This window comes from Emydura macquarii, unplaced genomic scaffold (genome assembly GCF_026122565.2).
Source record: "Emydura macquarii macquarii isolate MOO-44397 ecotype Brisbane River unplaced genomic scaffold, CSIRO-AGI_Emac_v2 contig_1477, whole genome shotgun sequence".
NCBI classification, from domain to species: Eukaryota; Metazoa; Chordata; order Testudines; family Chelidae; genus Emydura; species Emydura macquarii.
Genome location: NW_027131614.1, coordinates 11,364,263 through 11,382,302, shown reverse-complemented (window position 1 = coordinate 11,382,302; position 18,040 = coordinate 11,364,263). Strand labels below are relative to the sequence as shown.

General features: G+C 46.7%; 1 protein-coding gene across 1 annotated transcript in view; it reads right to left on the bottom strand.

Annotated features, from left to right (window-relative positions):
* Positions 1-3,763: 3,763 nt before the first annotated feature.
* Positions 3,764-18,040, bottom strand: part of SLCO5A1 (solute carrier organic anion transporter family member 5A1) — a 124,175-nt gene continuing 109,898 nt past the window's right edge. Inside the window, exons 8-10 of the mRNA XM_067553517.1 lie at positions 14,983-15,224; positions 7,316-7,380; positions 3,764-4,399 (exon numbers count right to left, since the gene is read on the bottom strand). Of these exons, the coding sequence (XP_067409618.1) occupies positions 3,942-4,399; positions 7,316-7,380; positions 14,983-15,224 (765 nt within the window). The 3' untranslated portion in view covers positions 3,764-3,941. The remainder of the gene's footprint in view (positions 4,400-7,315; positions 7,381-14,982; positions 15,225-18,040) is intronic.

Genomic DNA, 18,040 nt, shown 5'->3' with positions numbered 1-18,040 from the left:
CATATGAACAATATCTTGTGACAGAAAATCTGGTGACAAGTCCTTGAAATATGGGAAAATAATGATGCTGTATAAACTACTGATTATACAATGATCTAAAAGATAGAGATAAGCCTGAACTAAAGAGTCTAAATTCAATAATCCTCAACTTTTGGGAAAATGTGGACTGAGGTCTGAACTTGCAGGGTCAGACCCATCTTCATTTATAAGGCAACCTATACATTAACAGAAAACAGCTTATCTGTATAATGAGAGGCTTATAGGTGTATGCAGTATTATGGTTCGTATTAGTAACTAGTTATTCCAAGTATATATTTACAGAAATGTTGCCTGTCTACCTGTAGCTGTACAAGCTGTTCTATGGAAATGTCTATAGGGAATACAAAACTCTAATTCCCTATTGAAGAATGAAGCCAAAGAAGCGTGACTGACCAATGCTGAACGTTTTAAAAGGGATGATGTTAAACAATTCAAGCCCACAACATAAAGTACTTTAAGTGTTGTAACTTGATAGGTTAACTCAGAGTTGTTCTAACATGGAAACTAATATTGCACTCCTCTCAAGCAAATCTCCCACAGCGGGAGTTCTGCCTCACTGAGGCAAATAGGCTTGAATTTATCATTTGTGATCCTGGTGCACAAAGTAGCAGACAGGCATTAACCCCAACTCCATTAGAACTAAAGAAACTATTTGAAATGGACAAGGGTAAACTTGGGAGGGAAATATTTTTTGGCATATTATAACAATATCACAAACTGGAGAGGAAACAGAGAATATAAACTCTGAGTAAGAACCTGATAATGTCACTTGGACTCCCACTTATTCAGCTGGTATTTCTCCAGTTAACACCAGCGTAACACCACTGAAAGCAACAGAGTTACACAGACACAATTGCAGTAAGGCAGTCAGGACTCGGGCAAGGAGCACAGCACCACGTGCAAGTGCTGATCAGCCTCCGTGCTCGCTGAGGTCGGTGGGAGCAGAGAGGACACTACACCATGCTCAAACAGCATGTTGAAAATGTGTCATTTTGAATATGGAGGATTCTTGTCAGGATCTGACCCGATAGTATTAAATTAATACAGACTCAAAGGCCAGAAGGGACCATTATGACCTCCTGTATAACTCAGGCCAGAGAATTTCACCAAGTGACTCCGGCATCAAGCCCATAACTTTTGGCTGAGTTAGAGCATATATTTTAGAAAGCCATCCAGGCTTGACTTAAAGACTTCAAGTGACAGCAAATCCACCACATCCTTATGTAAGTTGTTAATTACCCTCACTGTTAAAAATGTACAGCTTATTTGTAGTCTGAACTGGACTATTATAAAAATTAAATTTGGCCCCACATATGTGTTAATGTTCAAAGAAAAATAAGAGATGATTTGAAGGGAGAAGAACTATCTAAACTAAAGGGCACACAAACAAATGGATATAAAGTGGCCATGAATAAATTTATGCTGGAAAGCATAAGGTTTCTACCCACCAGAAGGGTGAGGTTTGAAACAACCCTTCAATAGCAGTAGTGAGGTAAGACCCCTAACTAGTTTTAAAATGGAGTTTGATAAATTTATGAATGGGATTATGTTATGAGGATGCCTGCAATAGCAAGAGACTGGACTTGATGACCCAGATGGTGTCATCTGTCTGTACCCTAAAGTACTGCACTGCTAATTAAAGTCACGGATAATGACAGCAGTAACAATTGTCTCTACATTTTGAGTCACAGAGATGGTCCTTAGAGGTTCAAGAGTCATATTAACTAATCAAGACATTCTGGAATAAATGGAGCTATTTCAACCAGGGGCTGACGCCAGCATGGTGAGTAACTTCAGATACTAGTTGGAGGCGGAAGCTGGCAAGGAGGAAAATCTATACTCTACAGAGCAAATCCTGAGCTTACTAAAGCCTATAGAAATTTTGCCATTAACTTTAATAGAAACAGAATTTGGCCCTATGTGACTCACAGTCAATTTGCTCTATTTGTAACTTTAAAAAAATTCCTCTGAAATGCCTGATCCCTCATCAAAATTGTTTATATCTGTTTAGAAATAATACTTTCTAATGTATTCTCATGTCTTCTACCCTCAGACTTCTCACTAACCAAAAGATAGAATCCTCTCCTCTATTCCCAAAGGCTCTGAGACATGCACCTGGGGGTAAGAAGCCAGGGTTATACTCTACTATTACCTTCCATCTGAGGTATCAACTAAATGTCGGTAACAGCCAGCTGTAATGCCCCCAGTTTAAGATTGCAGATGAGGAATTAGCACAGGAGGCAGACAAAAATTGAACAGTCTCTTGTAGACTCAATCAAGTGGGAAAACTCACTAAAATATTTTGAATAATCAGAGGCCAGAACACGTTGTGAGGATCCTTGAATGGAGGTGCTTTCTGTATCTAGATCTCCACCTGGAAGGGTTCAGCTGATTCTTCCATTTTCCCAAGGCCTCACAGAGAGCTTTAAATGAAGAAGGGGGATCCCCAAATGAGGAGAGAACAGGAATTAGAGGGGGCCATACATGGAGCAAAGTATTTGTGAGGAATTCACACATCAGTTCATGCAACCTCAAGCTGTATTAGCTTCTGAGCAGTAGAGGCCTGCTGGGCTGTGAAACCCCCTCCTTGGGTGACCAGACAGCAAGTGTGAAAAATCAGGATGGGGGATAATAGGTGCCTATATAAGACAAAGCCCCAAATATTGGGACTGTCCCTATAAAATCAGGACAGCTGGTCACCCTACTTCCGCCTCAGAATTGGTGGTGCCAACAGTGCTGACAGGAATTTGTAGCACAAATTTATTTCCAGGAGCCTCGAATCACTTCTTACCTGCCATCAAGCCACACATGCGTGACAAACTCCCCTTTGCTTTCAGTTTGTGGAATGGTAACAGTGCAGTCCCAAAATGCAGCTACCCCAAACTCTCCAGGTATTTTCAACTGATTAGTGGAAAACCAGAACAATTTGTTGTAAAAGATCTGCATGCATTTGCAAAGGACAGCCAAGCATTTCCTGTCAAACTAAGTCTGGATATTGTGTTTTCTGAGAAAAGTAGGGATTTTAAGTTAGTAGTAGCCACTTATAGCAGATAACTGCATAGGTAGTTACAGAAATATGTATTGACTTGTTATAGTGAGCCTCTATGGATATGATTATTATGTCAATGTTATTACAAATTAATACTGTTTTTTTTTTTACACTGAGTTATACTTTCATAGCCTGAGTACTACACTGAGTAATACTACATCCTATCAAATTAAAATAAATGTACCTTTTAATAGGAAAAGGATACAATGTCTTAGAATTTGAAAACTTTACCTGCCATCTAACTTCTTTATGGCTTAACATGTTCTCAACAGTACTTTGAACAATTATGTCTTTTTTAAAATCTTATGTTTGTCTTAAAATAGCCCCTTTTAAGTTCGGTTGGATTAAAGACTTTGAAAGCAAAATTAACATGCCACATAAACAATTATCCAGATAAGTTGCATAGTTTAGACACGTTCTGTTGTGCTTTGTAGCAGAACTCACAGTAATAACTCAGCTCTAAGAACTATGATTTGTGGATGCAAAACAGATGCTCCCTTTAAACATTTTCTTAAAGTCTTGACATTAATGATACGCATTTCTGTTACCCTTCCATTGATTTCTGCCATTTAGAATACTTCACCTTTATTTTGACACTAGATCAGAGCATGGACATTTAATGAACACAGCTGAAGTAATTACAAGTAATTAAAACTCCATTATCTGGAAGGGAGAAATAAGAACTTGGGTCATTTTGAGGTATCCAGCCCTCAAGTATGATATTGATGTTTACATTATGTTTTGTTGGTTTATCATGTGATGTGTAGATTAAAAAAGAAGGCACAGGTGTTTCACAAGGCGCCATATTTAAATCAACCAACAAAACTGAATTTTACATTTTCAAAACAAGGGTCTATATCTCAGCAGTGACTTCTTCCAATGCATTTTCAGTTGAGGAATTTATTGCTTCTGAAAAGGGGCCAGGATATGTCTGTGCTATGTAATTCATTCCTCGTGCCAGACAGACGTCTTCAGTGTGCTGTCCTCGAGCACAGAAAGTAGGGCAGGATCTAGTCCGTGCATAGTTTTGTTGCGATGCAACATTGCCAACCATCTCACTCACTGTGTTTACAGGTGAGGACCTCCATCTTTGCCTCTGCAGTTGATCTTCTTTATATTTAATGGAATACCAGGCCAGAAAAATAAAAAAGAATGCCACAAATTTGAGACCAGCTGCCAATCCAAAGTAAACGAAGCGAAATGAAGTTACATCATATTCCCAACAAGATCCTTGCACGCCACAATCTTGTTGCCAAAGCATGCACGTGGTGTCAATAACAGCCCCAAAATAGATTGGAGTGGGAATGTAAGCTGTAATAATAGTAATAGAAAATAATAATTAGTGCTAAATGTGTAGAAAACTTTAAGAAACTATGTACGATGGAATAGCCCAGTTTTATGTTGTCTTCGTTATTATTTTACCACCACCCAAAAGTGTGGTAGGCACCTCCTAATGCAATGAAACACTATCACTGCACCCCGCAGGAACTTAACAAAACTCTGGCCCTCAATTAGGAAAGTATGCTTATTAAGCACATGCGGAAATGCCGTCCACAAGTCCCACCGACGACAAAGGGACTTGAGCACAAGCTTAGGTGCGGTCCAGAATCATAGCCTGATTGACCCTTACTTGTGCGAGTAGTCTGACTCAGCTCAACAAGACTACTCACGTGTGTAAGGATAAACATGTGCCCACGTCATTTGCAGAATCAGGGAGTATTTTTAGACATGGCAAAGGGGGTGGTATGGGGACAGCAAGGAAGGACAAGGGCCAAACATCAACAAAGCTATATCTACACTGCAAAAAAAAAAAGTGTGGCAGCGAATCTCTGAGCCTGGGTCAACTGACATGGGCTCAGGAGGGTGATTGATTGTATTGGACTAAAAATAGCAGTGTAGACATTCCTGCTCAGGCTTGTTAACATCGTGAGGGCGGAGCGTGTCTCAGGGTCTGGATTCCAGTCTGAGTGGGAACATCTACACTGCTATTTTAGCTCTATGGCATAAGCCTGTTCTAAGACTTGCTGCCAGGGGTGGCGGGCCTTGGCAATGCAGACATATTCTAAATTTACATGGCTATTCAGTCATGGCCACTGTGTATTGTGGTGGAATAGATTTTTTCACCCCATCCACATCCCACTTCTAGGATACAATATGGAGCCCAATATTAAAAAATGATCCAGTGCTACTGCACTTAATTACTGTCTCCAAAAGGGTTCTTTTGTTAGACTGTGAGACCTTAATCCCGCTCCTATGAAAGTCAGTGGCTCCACTGACTTTTTGATGGACACTGGAGCCTTTGAGGGAGGGACCATGTTTCATTTTGTTCCATTGAAACAAACTGGCACTCACCCAATTAAAAAATAATTGTATTAATTTGAATAACATTTAAACAAGGAAAATTTCCTGCAAGCAATTTCTTCACAAATTTGTGAGGCTCTTGGCCGCCTAAGGGGAGAACCCGCCATATAACATTCACGTCAATAGTGTGAAAGATGAAGCTTTTGATTACTGCATGCAAACAAGGGCATGACATGCCACAGCCTAGCAGAGGCATGGCAAGAAAAGGTTGGTATGCTTTCTGCTCCCCTGAGATCACTGTATTATAACAACTGGAAGAGTGGCCCATTGATCTTCCCAAAATTACAATTTACCCCCAGTCATACAAATAGCATCTTTTAGGAAACATGCCAACAATGTGACACTATTAAGTCCTTTTTACTGTAAGATTGCTTACAGGAATTACCAGTAAGACTGAACAAAATATTAAAGCATGCAGCATAAATAAAGACAGACAGTACAAAATGTGGCTGCCCTTATGAAAAATGACAGAGAATAGAATTATTATTTTCAAATTGTCCCTTTGAAGACAGATTCTCTTCCATGGAAACAGGCTTCAGGTTCATCAGACTGCTACTCGTGCAGCTGGCGCATGTTAAGTGCTGATTCTCTGGCCTACAAATGTGACTCACATTTTATAACAAGCCTCTTCAAACAAAATTGCCCCTTTAGTGATTAGATGGAACAGAATGGCCTTCTCCGCTCATTCTTCATTATAAATAATCACTACAGGCCCTGTTCACATTTTTGCAGTATCTGAATGCCTTAAGTGCTTTGGATAGGCAAGATCTGACTAGTGCAGAAGCTTAAAAACTTCGTGTAAAGAATAACCTAACAAAGTTTCTTTCTGCTTTGAAGAAGAATTAGGAGTTAGTAACTGAAATACAAACACTTCTTGTCTTAGAAAGACAAGAACTGGTTTGTGGGAGGGTAATCTGTCATCTGAAGAAAACAAAAATACATGACAAATTCCATTTAGGAAAAATATTAAAATCTGGATTGGATCTATAGTTGTTTCATCATCCTTTTCAACTAATCTTTAATCCTGTGAAATTAATTCTGTGAAAATTTTTGCATAGGAAAAAAGTCCACTTTTCCTATCCAATAAAAAAAGTTTTGGTGGAAAAGTTTCACTCAACTGCACTATTTAGCTACTAAAATTATCTAGGAATGACTAGGAACAAAGAAACAGAAATAAAAGGCTTCTGAACAAAGGGAGCTGTTGAAATTCCCAATTAAAATGTATCCTCTACAATCTGTTGCAGACTAAAACTGCTACTTTAGGGAAGTATTGAAGGGATGGGCGCTTAAAACTTCTGGTAAAAAAACTACTGCTAAAGAATGGTGTAAAATCCAGGTCCTTAATATTCTGTCAATGTAGGTGTATGTACACACTGATGGTGGCAAATTGAGCTGCAGTGAAGACACGCTCAGGCGATATATTAAAACAACCTCCAAAAAAAGCATAGCTCTGCGTTGATGGGAACGTATTTCCCGTCGGTGCAGTGGAGACGGTGCGCTAAAGGGAAGTAACCAAATTGGCAGCAGTTACACAAGCTACTCTGCGTAGCTTGCATAACTTCTGTCGCCTGCCGCTGAATTTTGCCAGCAGTATAGACCTGTCCCAAGTCTCCATGGTGCTGGTTAGCCACTACAGTACAATGTGGTTTGTATAAACCAATGTGTTGTAAAAAAAGTAATAGTAACAAAACATGAACAGCAAATAACCTCTCAGTTGCTAGATTCAATGGTGATTGTAGCCCCATATTGCTCTTCACTGGTGGAATTTCATTGCTTTTATAGAATATTTATGGAGAATTCTGAGAGGATTTTGTCAATGGTGGTGTTCAGGAAGCTATTAGTACTCACATTTGCCGTAGGACTTACCAAGAGTTCGTAATAAAACAAATTGCATTCCTAGTGCAAAAGGCCGTTCACCATCTTCCACAGACCTATTAGAGAAAGAGAATAGCTTCTGAAGCTACAATCTCAACAACTAATCTTTTTTAGTACATTTTGGTTGCACTGTCCTGGTCGTCTCCAGCTGTAATAAACATCGGCTAAAATTTCTTCATTGTATTTGGTAATGATGATAAAACCTATTGTTAGTAACAAAGAGCCAAACTGTGCTGTCCTTAGTCAGGCAATCCTATAAAATCCTATAAACGTCAATGGGAGTCTTGCTTGAATAAGGCCTGCAGAATTTAGCCCATAGCTGTTAGGAAGGTCCACAACACAATTACACAGTAGCTCATGGTTTCTGGTAATACTTCCCTGATAAATCTGAATTTTTTTTCCCTTATATTTTTGCAGATGATGGTTCAAATTCAGCTCTCTGTTACACTGGTGTAAATCTGGAATAACCCCTTTAAAAATCAATGGCACTCTTCTCAGTGAGTGCACAATTAAGGAGGTCGGGAAACACAACAGTAGAAGCATATGCCAGCTTTACAAGGGCCCTAATCCGATATCACTGAAGTCAACAAGAGCTCTTTTATTGACTGCACGGGGGAAGGATCAGGTCCTTAAACTATCCGAATACAAAGCAACACTGTATCTGTGCCACAGCAAATTTCCCTCTAGACTGTTTAAATATTTTGAAATGTTATAAATCAGGATTCTTAACCTAGTCTGACTCTTAGGTTGAATAAGCCCAGTGTAGCCATGTGTTTACTATCCATTTTGCACATACACGCTCTCTCTCTTTCAAAAGAACATGAAAGACAAGCTCCCAAAAGTTAGGCAATGCCAGAACTAAGGCACCCTGTGTAATCTTAATTAGGCTCTCTTGTGCCTATGCATTACAATACAGACTAATTACATCAGTATTTTACTGAGCCAGCCCAGGATGGCCCAGCGGGGCGGGGAGCTTGTGGGAGACAACATACAACGTTATGCAGATACTTTGCTGTTGCTGGCGGTGCTGCCTGGGTGCCCAGCCAGCAGCCGCTGGTCTCCAGCCGCCCAACTCAGAAGGCAAGACTGCCGCCAGCCAAAGCAGGGGCTCAGGAGGCCAAAGAGCAGCCCCTGTCATGTTCCCACCCCAGTCAGGGCGCGCCGCCCAGGGCAGGTGGCTGGGCCGGATCTCCCCACAGTGGCCCAAACTGACCGGCTCTGGTTCAGGCTCAGGATCTTGGGCCCCACAGTTGCTGAAGAGTCTGCCAGCCCCAGAGCTGGGTCCCCCCCACCCAGGTGGCTTTTATAGGCTGCAAAGGATTGAAGGGTGGTGGGGGGCTGGGGAGAAGCTGCAGCCCCAGCACCCTGAGCAGCAGGACGAGATGGGAAAGCGCTGTGGCCACCTACACCATGGCACCAGCCAGCGCGGCAGCCACCCCACACTGCCCTGCTCCAGCGTCCAGCCTAGGCAGGGCCAGCATTCACCTGAGGAGAAGCATGGGGTTTGGGGGGGGGCAATTTTTTGTCTAACCTACATGGCCCCCTCATCCAGGAGCACTGCAACATCTACCTCATAGGCAGCGGGTCATTCAGTACCATTCATAACCCTGAGTTAGGCAGGCAGGCTTCCTATACAATGCATGGGCAGCGATAGAGCCCTAAAAATGGTAGTCACAAACGCCACCCCAAGTAGGGAGCTGCCTAAGGTAGGCAACAACAGATACCAAGCAAACGGGTACTGAGCCATGCCGCTCAATGGGATTTAAGGGCCTAACTCCAGGCTGGAAGGAGGCTCCTAGTGCTGCTTGAGCTTCACAGCCATGAATCTGATCCTGGTGTTAGGCACTGACGCCTCATTTCTTGTACGAAAGGCAGCAATGTATGCCTCACTCCATTCAGAGATGATGGGGAGGAGGTAGCATCCCTTATGATCTTTAACATAGTGGGTAAGGCACTTCCATGGGTGGTGGTGGAAGACCCAGGTTCAATTCCTCCCCTGTCCCCCCACCCCAGTCTGATGAGAAGAAAACCTTTGAATAGCAGTTGCCAAGAATATCCCATTGTCCCTTGGCGAAGGCACTCGCCTGAGAGGAGGGGAGACCCCTGTTCAAATCCCTTCTACTAATCAGGCAGAAAGGAGAATTGAACTGGGAGTACACTAGCCACTGGGCTAAAAGAGGGCCCCCCCCCCAACCTAAAGTGGGAGTTAGGTGCCTAAGGCCCTTTGTGCAGCTGGCCTTTCGTGGCCACCGCTGAAAAGTGACCCAGGGCTGCCAATGCTCGTAACGTTTTCACAGGATTTTGGCTGGCGCCAGGCTGGTGAAGTCATGAGATGCTCCAGGCCTCTGAGCCTGCTGATTGGCTCCCCGCTTACCCACCCTCACACCGCCGGGCCAGACTAACAAGAGCTGTTGCAGGCAGGGTGCTCGCTCTTACGCCAGCCCCCATAGCAAGGTCACCCCATTCTCACAGGAGTGCCGTGGAGAGCTAAAAAGCCCAGTGGTCCTGGGTGACTTCACTCCTGGGAGCAACAGGGTCAGGCTGATGCAGCTTCTCCCCGTTCCAACTTCGAGTCTGAGAAGGGGCAAAAGGCAGAGCAGAGCCTCTGGCGCTGATGCCGCCTCCTCCTCTCCCCCACCCCAAAAAAAAACAGCATGGATGGCAGAGCAGTAACCACGCTGCAGCCCCCTCCAGACCTGGGAGAGCAGGGGGAAGAACCACAGAGGCAGCAGCAGTGGACGGGAATATATGAACTGATTTTGGGGGGGCTGGAACTTGGGTGGGGGGTAACAGAAGACATTGCTGAGCAGGGACTAGGCAAATGTGTGGCACCACGGGGGGGGGGTCAACACAGGACTTTTGAGTTGTTTAGTGGCAGGTCTGACGCATGATTTTTGCTCGGTTGGCAACACTAGCACTATCTTGGTAGAGACAGGGCAACGCCAGTTTCCAAGGACGCATGCCATTGCCTTCATCGTCCTGGCTGTTCCTGCACTCACCTGGATCATTCATTTCCCTTATGCACCTGCTCAGGCCCTCTGCCAGCGCCTCCAGCATCTTTTAATGAAGTGCTGGCTGCAAATCACATGTGTCCCCGTGTCGGCCCCCCCCCGTGCCTCCTGTGCGCTGCACACCTCGCCATGGCTCCACAGTCAAGCAACCTACCCATTACCTGCCTCCTGGCAATGGCCAAGCTGCATGGGCAGCGCATAACTCCCCCCCCTCCCCACTCAATTTGGGGAGGCTAACCCATGGCCTCACCCCTTTCGCATGAGGGAATGCCCTTTGGAGCCTCCCCGGCTCTCCTCCCCTCCCCCCAATGGCTGGAGGACCCCTGCTCCAGCTGGCTAGCTTGCCCCTGGTGGCGCAAGTCCTGGACCGCCAGTTGGACTAAGCCACCCGCCTTGGCCCACTCCAGCTCCGGGGCCAGCCCACCCTGAGTGCCAGCCAGGCAGCCCCCGTCCCGTAATGTCAGTCAGGAGACGACACCCACCACCAGCACTGACCTGCATGCCAGCCTCAGCTGCCCCAAGTCCCGGCCCACTGACTGGCCCACCCCAGTCCCCACCCGCTTCAGGGGAGCGAGTGAGCAAGGGCAGGAAGAGTGAGCAGTGCCTGCCTGGCTGGGGCCACGGGAAAAAAGCGAGATGCAGCCAGGAGGGGGAGAGCAGGGCCATGCCTGGCTGCTTGGTGAGGCTTAGCCTCCCTGGCCTATGAAACCTTCTGCCCATGCCACGATGGGCATCCATCAGTCAAGAAAGAAGAAGCTGGGGGGGGGGTGTGTGTGTGTGTGTGTGTGTGTGTGTGTGTGTGTGTGTGTGTGTGTGTGTGTGTGTGTGTGTGTGTGTGTGTGTGTGTGTGTGTGTGTGTGTGTGTGTGTGTGTGTGTGTGTGTGTGTGTGTGTGTGTGTGTGTGTTGCCCTACAACTTTGGAGCCTGGTTCTGGTCCCGCATACAAGCACACCTCCAGGCAGAGTTCCTCTGCGCAGTGTCCACTGACTCCCTCAACACCTTTGAGGAGCAGTGGGTGCTGTCATCGCACTGTTCCCCGCTGCATCCTTCATATTTAACCTTTGACCTCATGCTTGTTCCTGTTTTCGCCATCATCCCAATTGCTCAACTGCAGACTGAGGTTAGTTGTTTTTTTTTTTTTTGGAGGGGGGGGGGGAGGGGGGGGGGTGTCGCCTCACCTCCTTAGTGTTGGGGTGGGCATTTCATTTTGAGCAGGCCTAGACCTGACTGTCTTCATAATGCAAATAGTACGCAAAATCCAAGTGCTGCAACATGGCCTCTACAAACAAGTCTTCATTACAAGGGGGTCAGGATTCAGTACAGGAACTGGTATAACCATCTGCTTGGCACCTCTTGAGTATCTGTCAGGGCCCAGTAGCAAGGCTGAAGCGGATGGGGTGGCTGTCTGTGTTTGTAACCTGTATCTCACTTCTTAAACGGGTCCTGACATGGCAGTTGAGCCGAGAAATGGACCTGACTGCTGAGGCCTGAAGTTTTTCCTTGAAAACACCAAGGCATAGAGACCGAGGGACTTGAGAGTGCTCTAGAATCTTTCAGGCTGTGAAGCTTTGCATCTGTTTGTTCATAAAAAAATGAAGTGCCTTCAAATTGAATGTTCTGGATGGATTGTTGGACCTCTCTTGGCAGACCTGAGGATTAGAGCCAAGGGCATCTGCACATGACCACTGCAGGAGCCATGGAACTAGCCGCTGAATCTGCTGCATCCAGGGTAGCCAGTATGGAGGCCCTGACCACAGACTTCCCTTTCTCCACCAGCACAGAGAACTCCTGTCTTGACACCTGGGGAAAAGGTGTGAAGACAGGAACTTCATTGAACTTTATCATCAACTCCCAAATATTAAAATTGTATCTCCCCAGCAACGACTGTTGGTGGGAAATGTGGAGCTGTAGATCCCCCTGTGGAATAAAACTTTCTGCCAAAAAGGTCTAGTCTTTTTGCGTTCTTTGCTTTGGGGGTTGTTCCTTGTTCACCCTCTGTCCCTCTCTTTGGCCGCCAAGACCACCAGGGACCCCAAAGGCAGGTTGGAGTACAAGTACTTGTAGCCTTGAGTGGGAACAAAGTACTTCTTTTTGCCCTTTTTGTGGTGGGAGGCAAGGGGTACAGGGTTTTAACAGGTCCCATAATGGCCTCATTGAGACGGAGGGCCTCCTTCAACGGGCCCGCAGTGGTCAACATAGCAACCAGGATGTGTGACAATTCTTTGACTGCTTCCACTTCCAGCACAGGATTCAAGACCACTCTTTTCAACAGCTCCTGGTGAGCTGCAAAGTTGGGGTGTGTGTGTGTGTGTGTGTGTGTGTGGTGGGGGGAGGAGGGGAATACATGCACTCCAGACATTGCCCCATCCGGGAAGGAAGAAGAAGAGGCCTGCACCAGCAGAGGGCCCTCTTCCACACCTTCTGCACCAACCGGGTCCCATAGATATAGGTCTTGAAGCTCAGTGACGGGCTTGGTACCAGAGTCCAGGTCAGGTGATAGTCGTAGGGACGGGGTGCTCTTCTTTCTGAGATTATAATGTATGAGAATATGGAAGAGAGCACTTGCATCGGGGGAAACTCCCATGGGTTCCAAAATGGCCAATGCATCTGCATAGGCCAGTGACCACTGTGCCAAGTAGTTGGTGGTACCCCTGCACCCGGATCCACCAACTGGTTGGGCTGCCTGGAGGGAAACTGGCAACGGTTCCTCAAATGGGAATATGACTTCACTTCTGAGTCCAATGATGAGCCTTCCTCCTGAGACCATAGAGAGGTGGCACCAACAGTGCCAGGGAACAGTGCCAAGGTGGGAAGACCTGTGATAAGGCAAGCAGGAACTGTTTCCCTCTACACGGTACCGAGGAGGCTGGAAACAAATGGGAGTTCAGGGCCACCTGCTCCTTTCTGCTCCCCGGGGCTGACACTGCCGACTCCAGCAATGGCAGGGCCAATAGCACCAGCAGGTCCCTGGCCACAACTAACACCTCCAGGGTAGACGGTACCACGATCCTGCTGGTGCCACATTGCCCTGCCGGTGCTGAGCAATGGCCAGGGACCGGACTCAACGGAGCCTGCATGCAAGGCAGAGTTGACAGTGCTGCCTTTGGAGTGGGGGCAGAGGAGTGGCCAGACAGGTTGCACTCAACTGTGCTCCCCATGCTTGGCTCTCTGCAGAGTCAGGGTACATCCCCACTTGGCCAGTTACATCTTATGTTTTTTCTGTGGCACTGGTGAAGGAGAATGGTGCTGAGAGAGACTCACAGCAGGAGAAACACTCCACACCAATGCAGAAGTACTGTGGGCCGAGTCAGATTAGCTTGGTTCTGATGAGTGATGGAGAGCTTCCTCCATCAGGAGGGACTTCAACCTGGCCTCCCTGTCCTTCATCATACGGGGCTTGAAGTCCCCACAGATCTGGCGGCGGTCCCCGATATGAAGCTCTCCTAGGCACTTCAGACAACTGGAGTGTGGGTCACTCACAGGCATGGGCCTGCTGCAAGAGGCACAGGGCTTGAAACCCAAGGACCGAGGCATGCCCCGACACCAGTAGTGGACAAATCTCTGCTAACACGGCAAGAAGTGCCAACTAACTATATACAACTAATCTACAACAGTCAAAACTGAGAAAATAAAGTACGGGCACAGAGAAACAAGGGAAAAGAACTAAATTAAGACCACTGAGTAAGCGTCTGCCAAAGCATGTGGAGCTGTTCCAGCATGACCAGCATGGGCAGTAAGAAGGAACAGAGAGGATGTGGAGCTGGCTGGGCCCTTATGCCAGTACATGAGCACACAACAGCAGAGAGTGCTAAAGCTAGTCCGACAGATACCACTGTGGGAAAAATCTATGGTGGCTGTGCCATCTATGGAATGGACATGAGCATGCACTTGAAGAACTGTGTGTACCACACGTAGCGAGCAGAGCGGACTGAGATGCACCAATGATAGCGGCCCCTGAAATGGCAGTGAACTGATTAAGTGAAATATAGCCCGATGATCCTAGCAAGTGATCTGTGCCCCATGGTCAGAGGAAGGCTTTGTTTTCTTTAAAATTCTGATTGAAGTTCCTTTACAGAAAGTGATATTTTAAATATACATTCTTTTAACCAAGAAAATAATTACTTGATACCATTCAAAGTCCTGGGGGTGGGGGGGGGGGGCGGGGTGGAGAAGGCAGATCCAGGAAAAGATATAAAGTAGGGCTGAGTTAAAAGTTTCAAGAAATAAACAGAGAAAGGTATAGTGCAAGCACCGCTTGATATTTTGAACAGTACCCTTTATGGGCTGACATCCAGATGAGCCAAATATTAAGATTCTTTTCCTGATCCGGACCTGAAAATCTAAACCATTATTTTCAAGTAGTTTAATATTCCTTCAGATGTACCAGATTATTTTTTTAACATTTTTTCTCTTTGCACTACGGCTGCTGGACATTGCTTTTCTCATAAGGTATATACATCAGCATGTTGTGGGTATAAATATAAGGGGTCAGATCCTTAACAAGTGTAAACGGGCATAGTTCCGTTGACTTGAAAGGAGTTGCACTGCATTACATTTGCTGTGGATCTGGCCAGCAGACTCCCTCTGCGAGTTACAAATACTGTGATGATAGGGACAGTATACCTATCTAGATAGGTAGGTTCTTACCTGAGTGTCACTATGATTGCTGATGGCTGGGCACACGCTGTTATAAGGGTAACTATGAAAAGAAATATTAGGAATGGGATAAGTGTACTGCAGGTCCGATCACACTTCCCAGAAACGGCATAGCCATTCTCATTCAGGTATGTTTTGACAATAACCACTCTGAGCTGACCGCGCTGTCCCACAGTTGGTGGTGTGATAACTTGGCGGCTCTGGACACAGGCACATTCCGTATAATTTCTCACCTGAGGAAAGCAAAGAGGAGAACCATAAAATATTGTGATTAAAAGACTTTTGTCCCTTCAACAAAGACAATGTGCAGTGTTTACCATATGACTGTTTTACCTCTGTAGTGAAAAACTACCACCTAAAAAGACATTCTGTGCTTAAGCGATTATCTTGGTTTTAGGCAGGGGTAGGGGTAATGCCCCTATTATGAAGTTTGCTTGACATTTCCCAGCCGTTTCTTATAACACTGCCAAACCTTAACCATTTGGACTGAAACTTTCCACACTGTCTGCCTCAGGCTGGATATTTTTGGACACTCTCAGCCAAGATGGTTCACCCATTTCTGAGAATAAGGCTAGAGAAAAATATGTGTTGCCCATGTTAAACATTCCTGTGGCCTCATCTCTGAACAGCTCTAGTGCCCCCATGCTTTCGGAGATGGGATTTGAAAGTTGGCAGGGATGTGGCCTTTGTATCAGGGGTGTGTCTATAAATATCTGCCCTCGTCTGGCCAAGCTACCAGGCTTTGAAAAATCGCAGTTTGCCACTCAAAATTGCAGCTGAAAAATCTCCAAAGATTCCATCTTCATTAGGCATGCTTCATCCCCTCACAGCTCCCTGGACCAGATTACACGTGTGCCGTTCCCCACAGGGCAACTAAGTATTCTCCAGCCCGGGACTACAGGGATAAAGCTGGGCTTTTCCTGTCATGGCTGCTCTGGCTACTTTGGGCTGGGGCCAGGCACTGGAACTGAAAGCAGGGAGCTCCATGTTGTGCTCTCAAAGCCCCACTCTCACCCTGCTGGCACCCAGGCAGTGTGGGGGAAGAAGCTGTCTGTTTTGATTGCAGTGGGGACAAAAGACAGATGAGTGGGTGGATGGTACATGTAGTTTGGAATAAAGCTGGTGTCATTGGCAATGGAGTGGGGAGAAAAGTGGGAGTGACTGGGCAAGGAAACTAGGTAGTCAGGTGTGCAGGAGGCAATCTGGGACTGGGAAATGGAGGGGACTACTGAGACTGAATGATGAGCTGGAGGTAGGGCTGCCAACAGTCTCGTATTACAAGGAATATTTCTTATTTAAATAGACAATTGCCTGTCCTGTACTAAATCAGTACGGGACACCTTTTACCCCATACTTCCACATAAGGGGGCTAGTATTCACAGGTGCAGCTTTCCACTCCCCGCCCGACCCTGGCCCTTTAGTGCTACACGGGGAAAGCAGACCGGGCCGCATTCAAGGGCCAGAGTCGGGAGGGGAGAGGAAAGATGCACCTGTGAGCACTGGCTTTCTGCTGGACAGGTGCCCCTGCTGACTCCAGCCCTTGGGCATTGCTCTGTCTGCTTTCCCTGTGCAGGCTCTGTATGGCAGGGCAAGTGGACAGAGCTGTGTGACCTGGGGCTGGGCTAAAGGGCTAGGTTCAGGAAGGGGCTCTGTCTGGCAAGGGGCATCAGTACTCCCGGGATGTAGCCTCCCTGCTTGCAGAGTCTCTGCCAACGACCCCAGCAGGTGCACAGCACTGCAGCAGGCAAAGACCAGCAACTGCAGCCTCCAGCTCAGCTCCTGGCACCCATGCAGAACCTGAACAAGAGTTGCAGCGGCTGCTGGTCCAGCACCAGAGGCTCTGGGTTCTCTGCAGAGGTGATGCGTGGGGAGGGACGTGGGTTCACAAAGTCAAATTTGTGCCACAGCTTATATTTTTATTTCTTTTTTTGCAACCCTGCTGTCAGGCCAACAGGGCTGCACCTTGGGGGAGGAGGCGGGGGGGAGGGAGGGGCAAATTCTGCACCTGCCTGAGGCTTGCAGGGCTGGGCCCACCCTGGGGGTCACTTGCTGGCCTGTGGGGCCTGGCACCTGCCCTAGTGTTTGTTTGGGTCTCGCACATGGACCCAGCTGTGGGAGGGATTTAACCAGGCCATAGGGGTGGCTAATACAAGGAGGCCTCAGCCAGGGGTGCCTTCGAAGCCACGGCTAGAAATCACCCAGCCCCCTGGGGTTCAGGGAGGGGCCGCGACTGAACCCACTCCTGCACCCATTGACTCAGAGCCAGCCCCGCTTGGTCACATGGAGCCACCAGGCTCCCTCCCTGTGCGGCAGCTGGCAGAGCCAAGCCAGTCAAGTGAACTGGGAGGCCAAGTGAGTGCAAGCAGCGTTGTGAGCTGCGTCACCCAGGGAAAGGCAGGAGCAACAGCTGGGCACTGCAGAGACGGGCTGCTGCTTTCCGGGAGGGGAGACTGAGGGTAAGGGGGGGGTCCTCCCCAGGGGGGCCATAACTCAAGCTGTTTGGGGGGCAGCTGAAGCTTTAAAATATGTCCCCCATTATCAACAGTTAAACCTACTACGGGCAAATTGTGTGTCTCGTCTCCTTGTGGTGCTGAACTGAATAGAGGATGACAATCTACTCTTGTTATCAGCCACTCAATGAGCTCAAGTGGCAAAGGTATTTGTGTTGGATCTAAAGGTTTCAGCTCTGCTGATGACCCACGTGGGTGTCACTATGGAATGATGGATTAACTGGGTTTTTTAAAAAATTGAGGGAATTTTATACACATACACACACCCCTATGCTCAAAAATTTAGGAAATGCCAGAATTAAGGCTGACTGTACAATCTTAATTTGGCCCCCTTGTGTGTATGCATTATGATACAGTCTTTAATTACATGATCACATACTACTTTTTCCACATAAACGTGATGTCATAATGGACACAGAATCATAGAATCATAAAATCATAGGACTGGAAGGGACCTCAGCAGGTCTTCTAGTCCAGTCCCTGCACTCAAGGCAGGATTAAGTATTATCTAGACCATCCCTTACAGGTGATAATTTAAT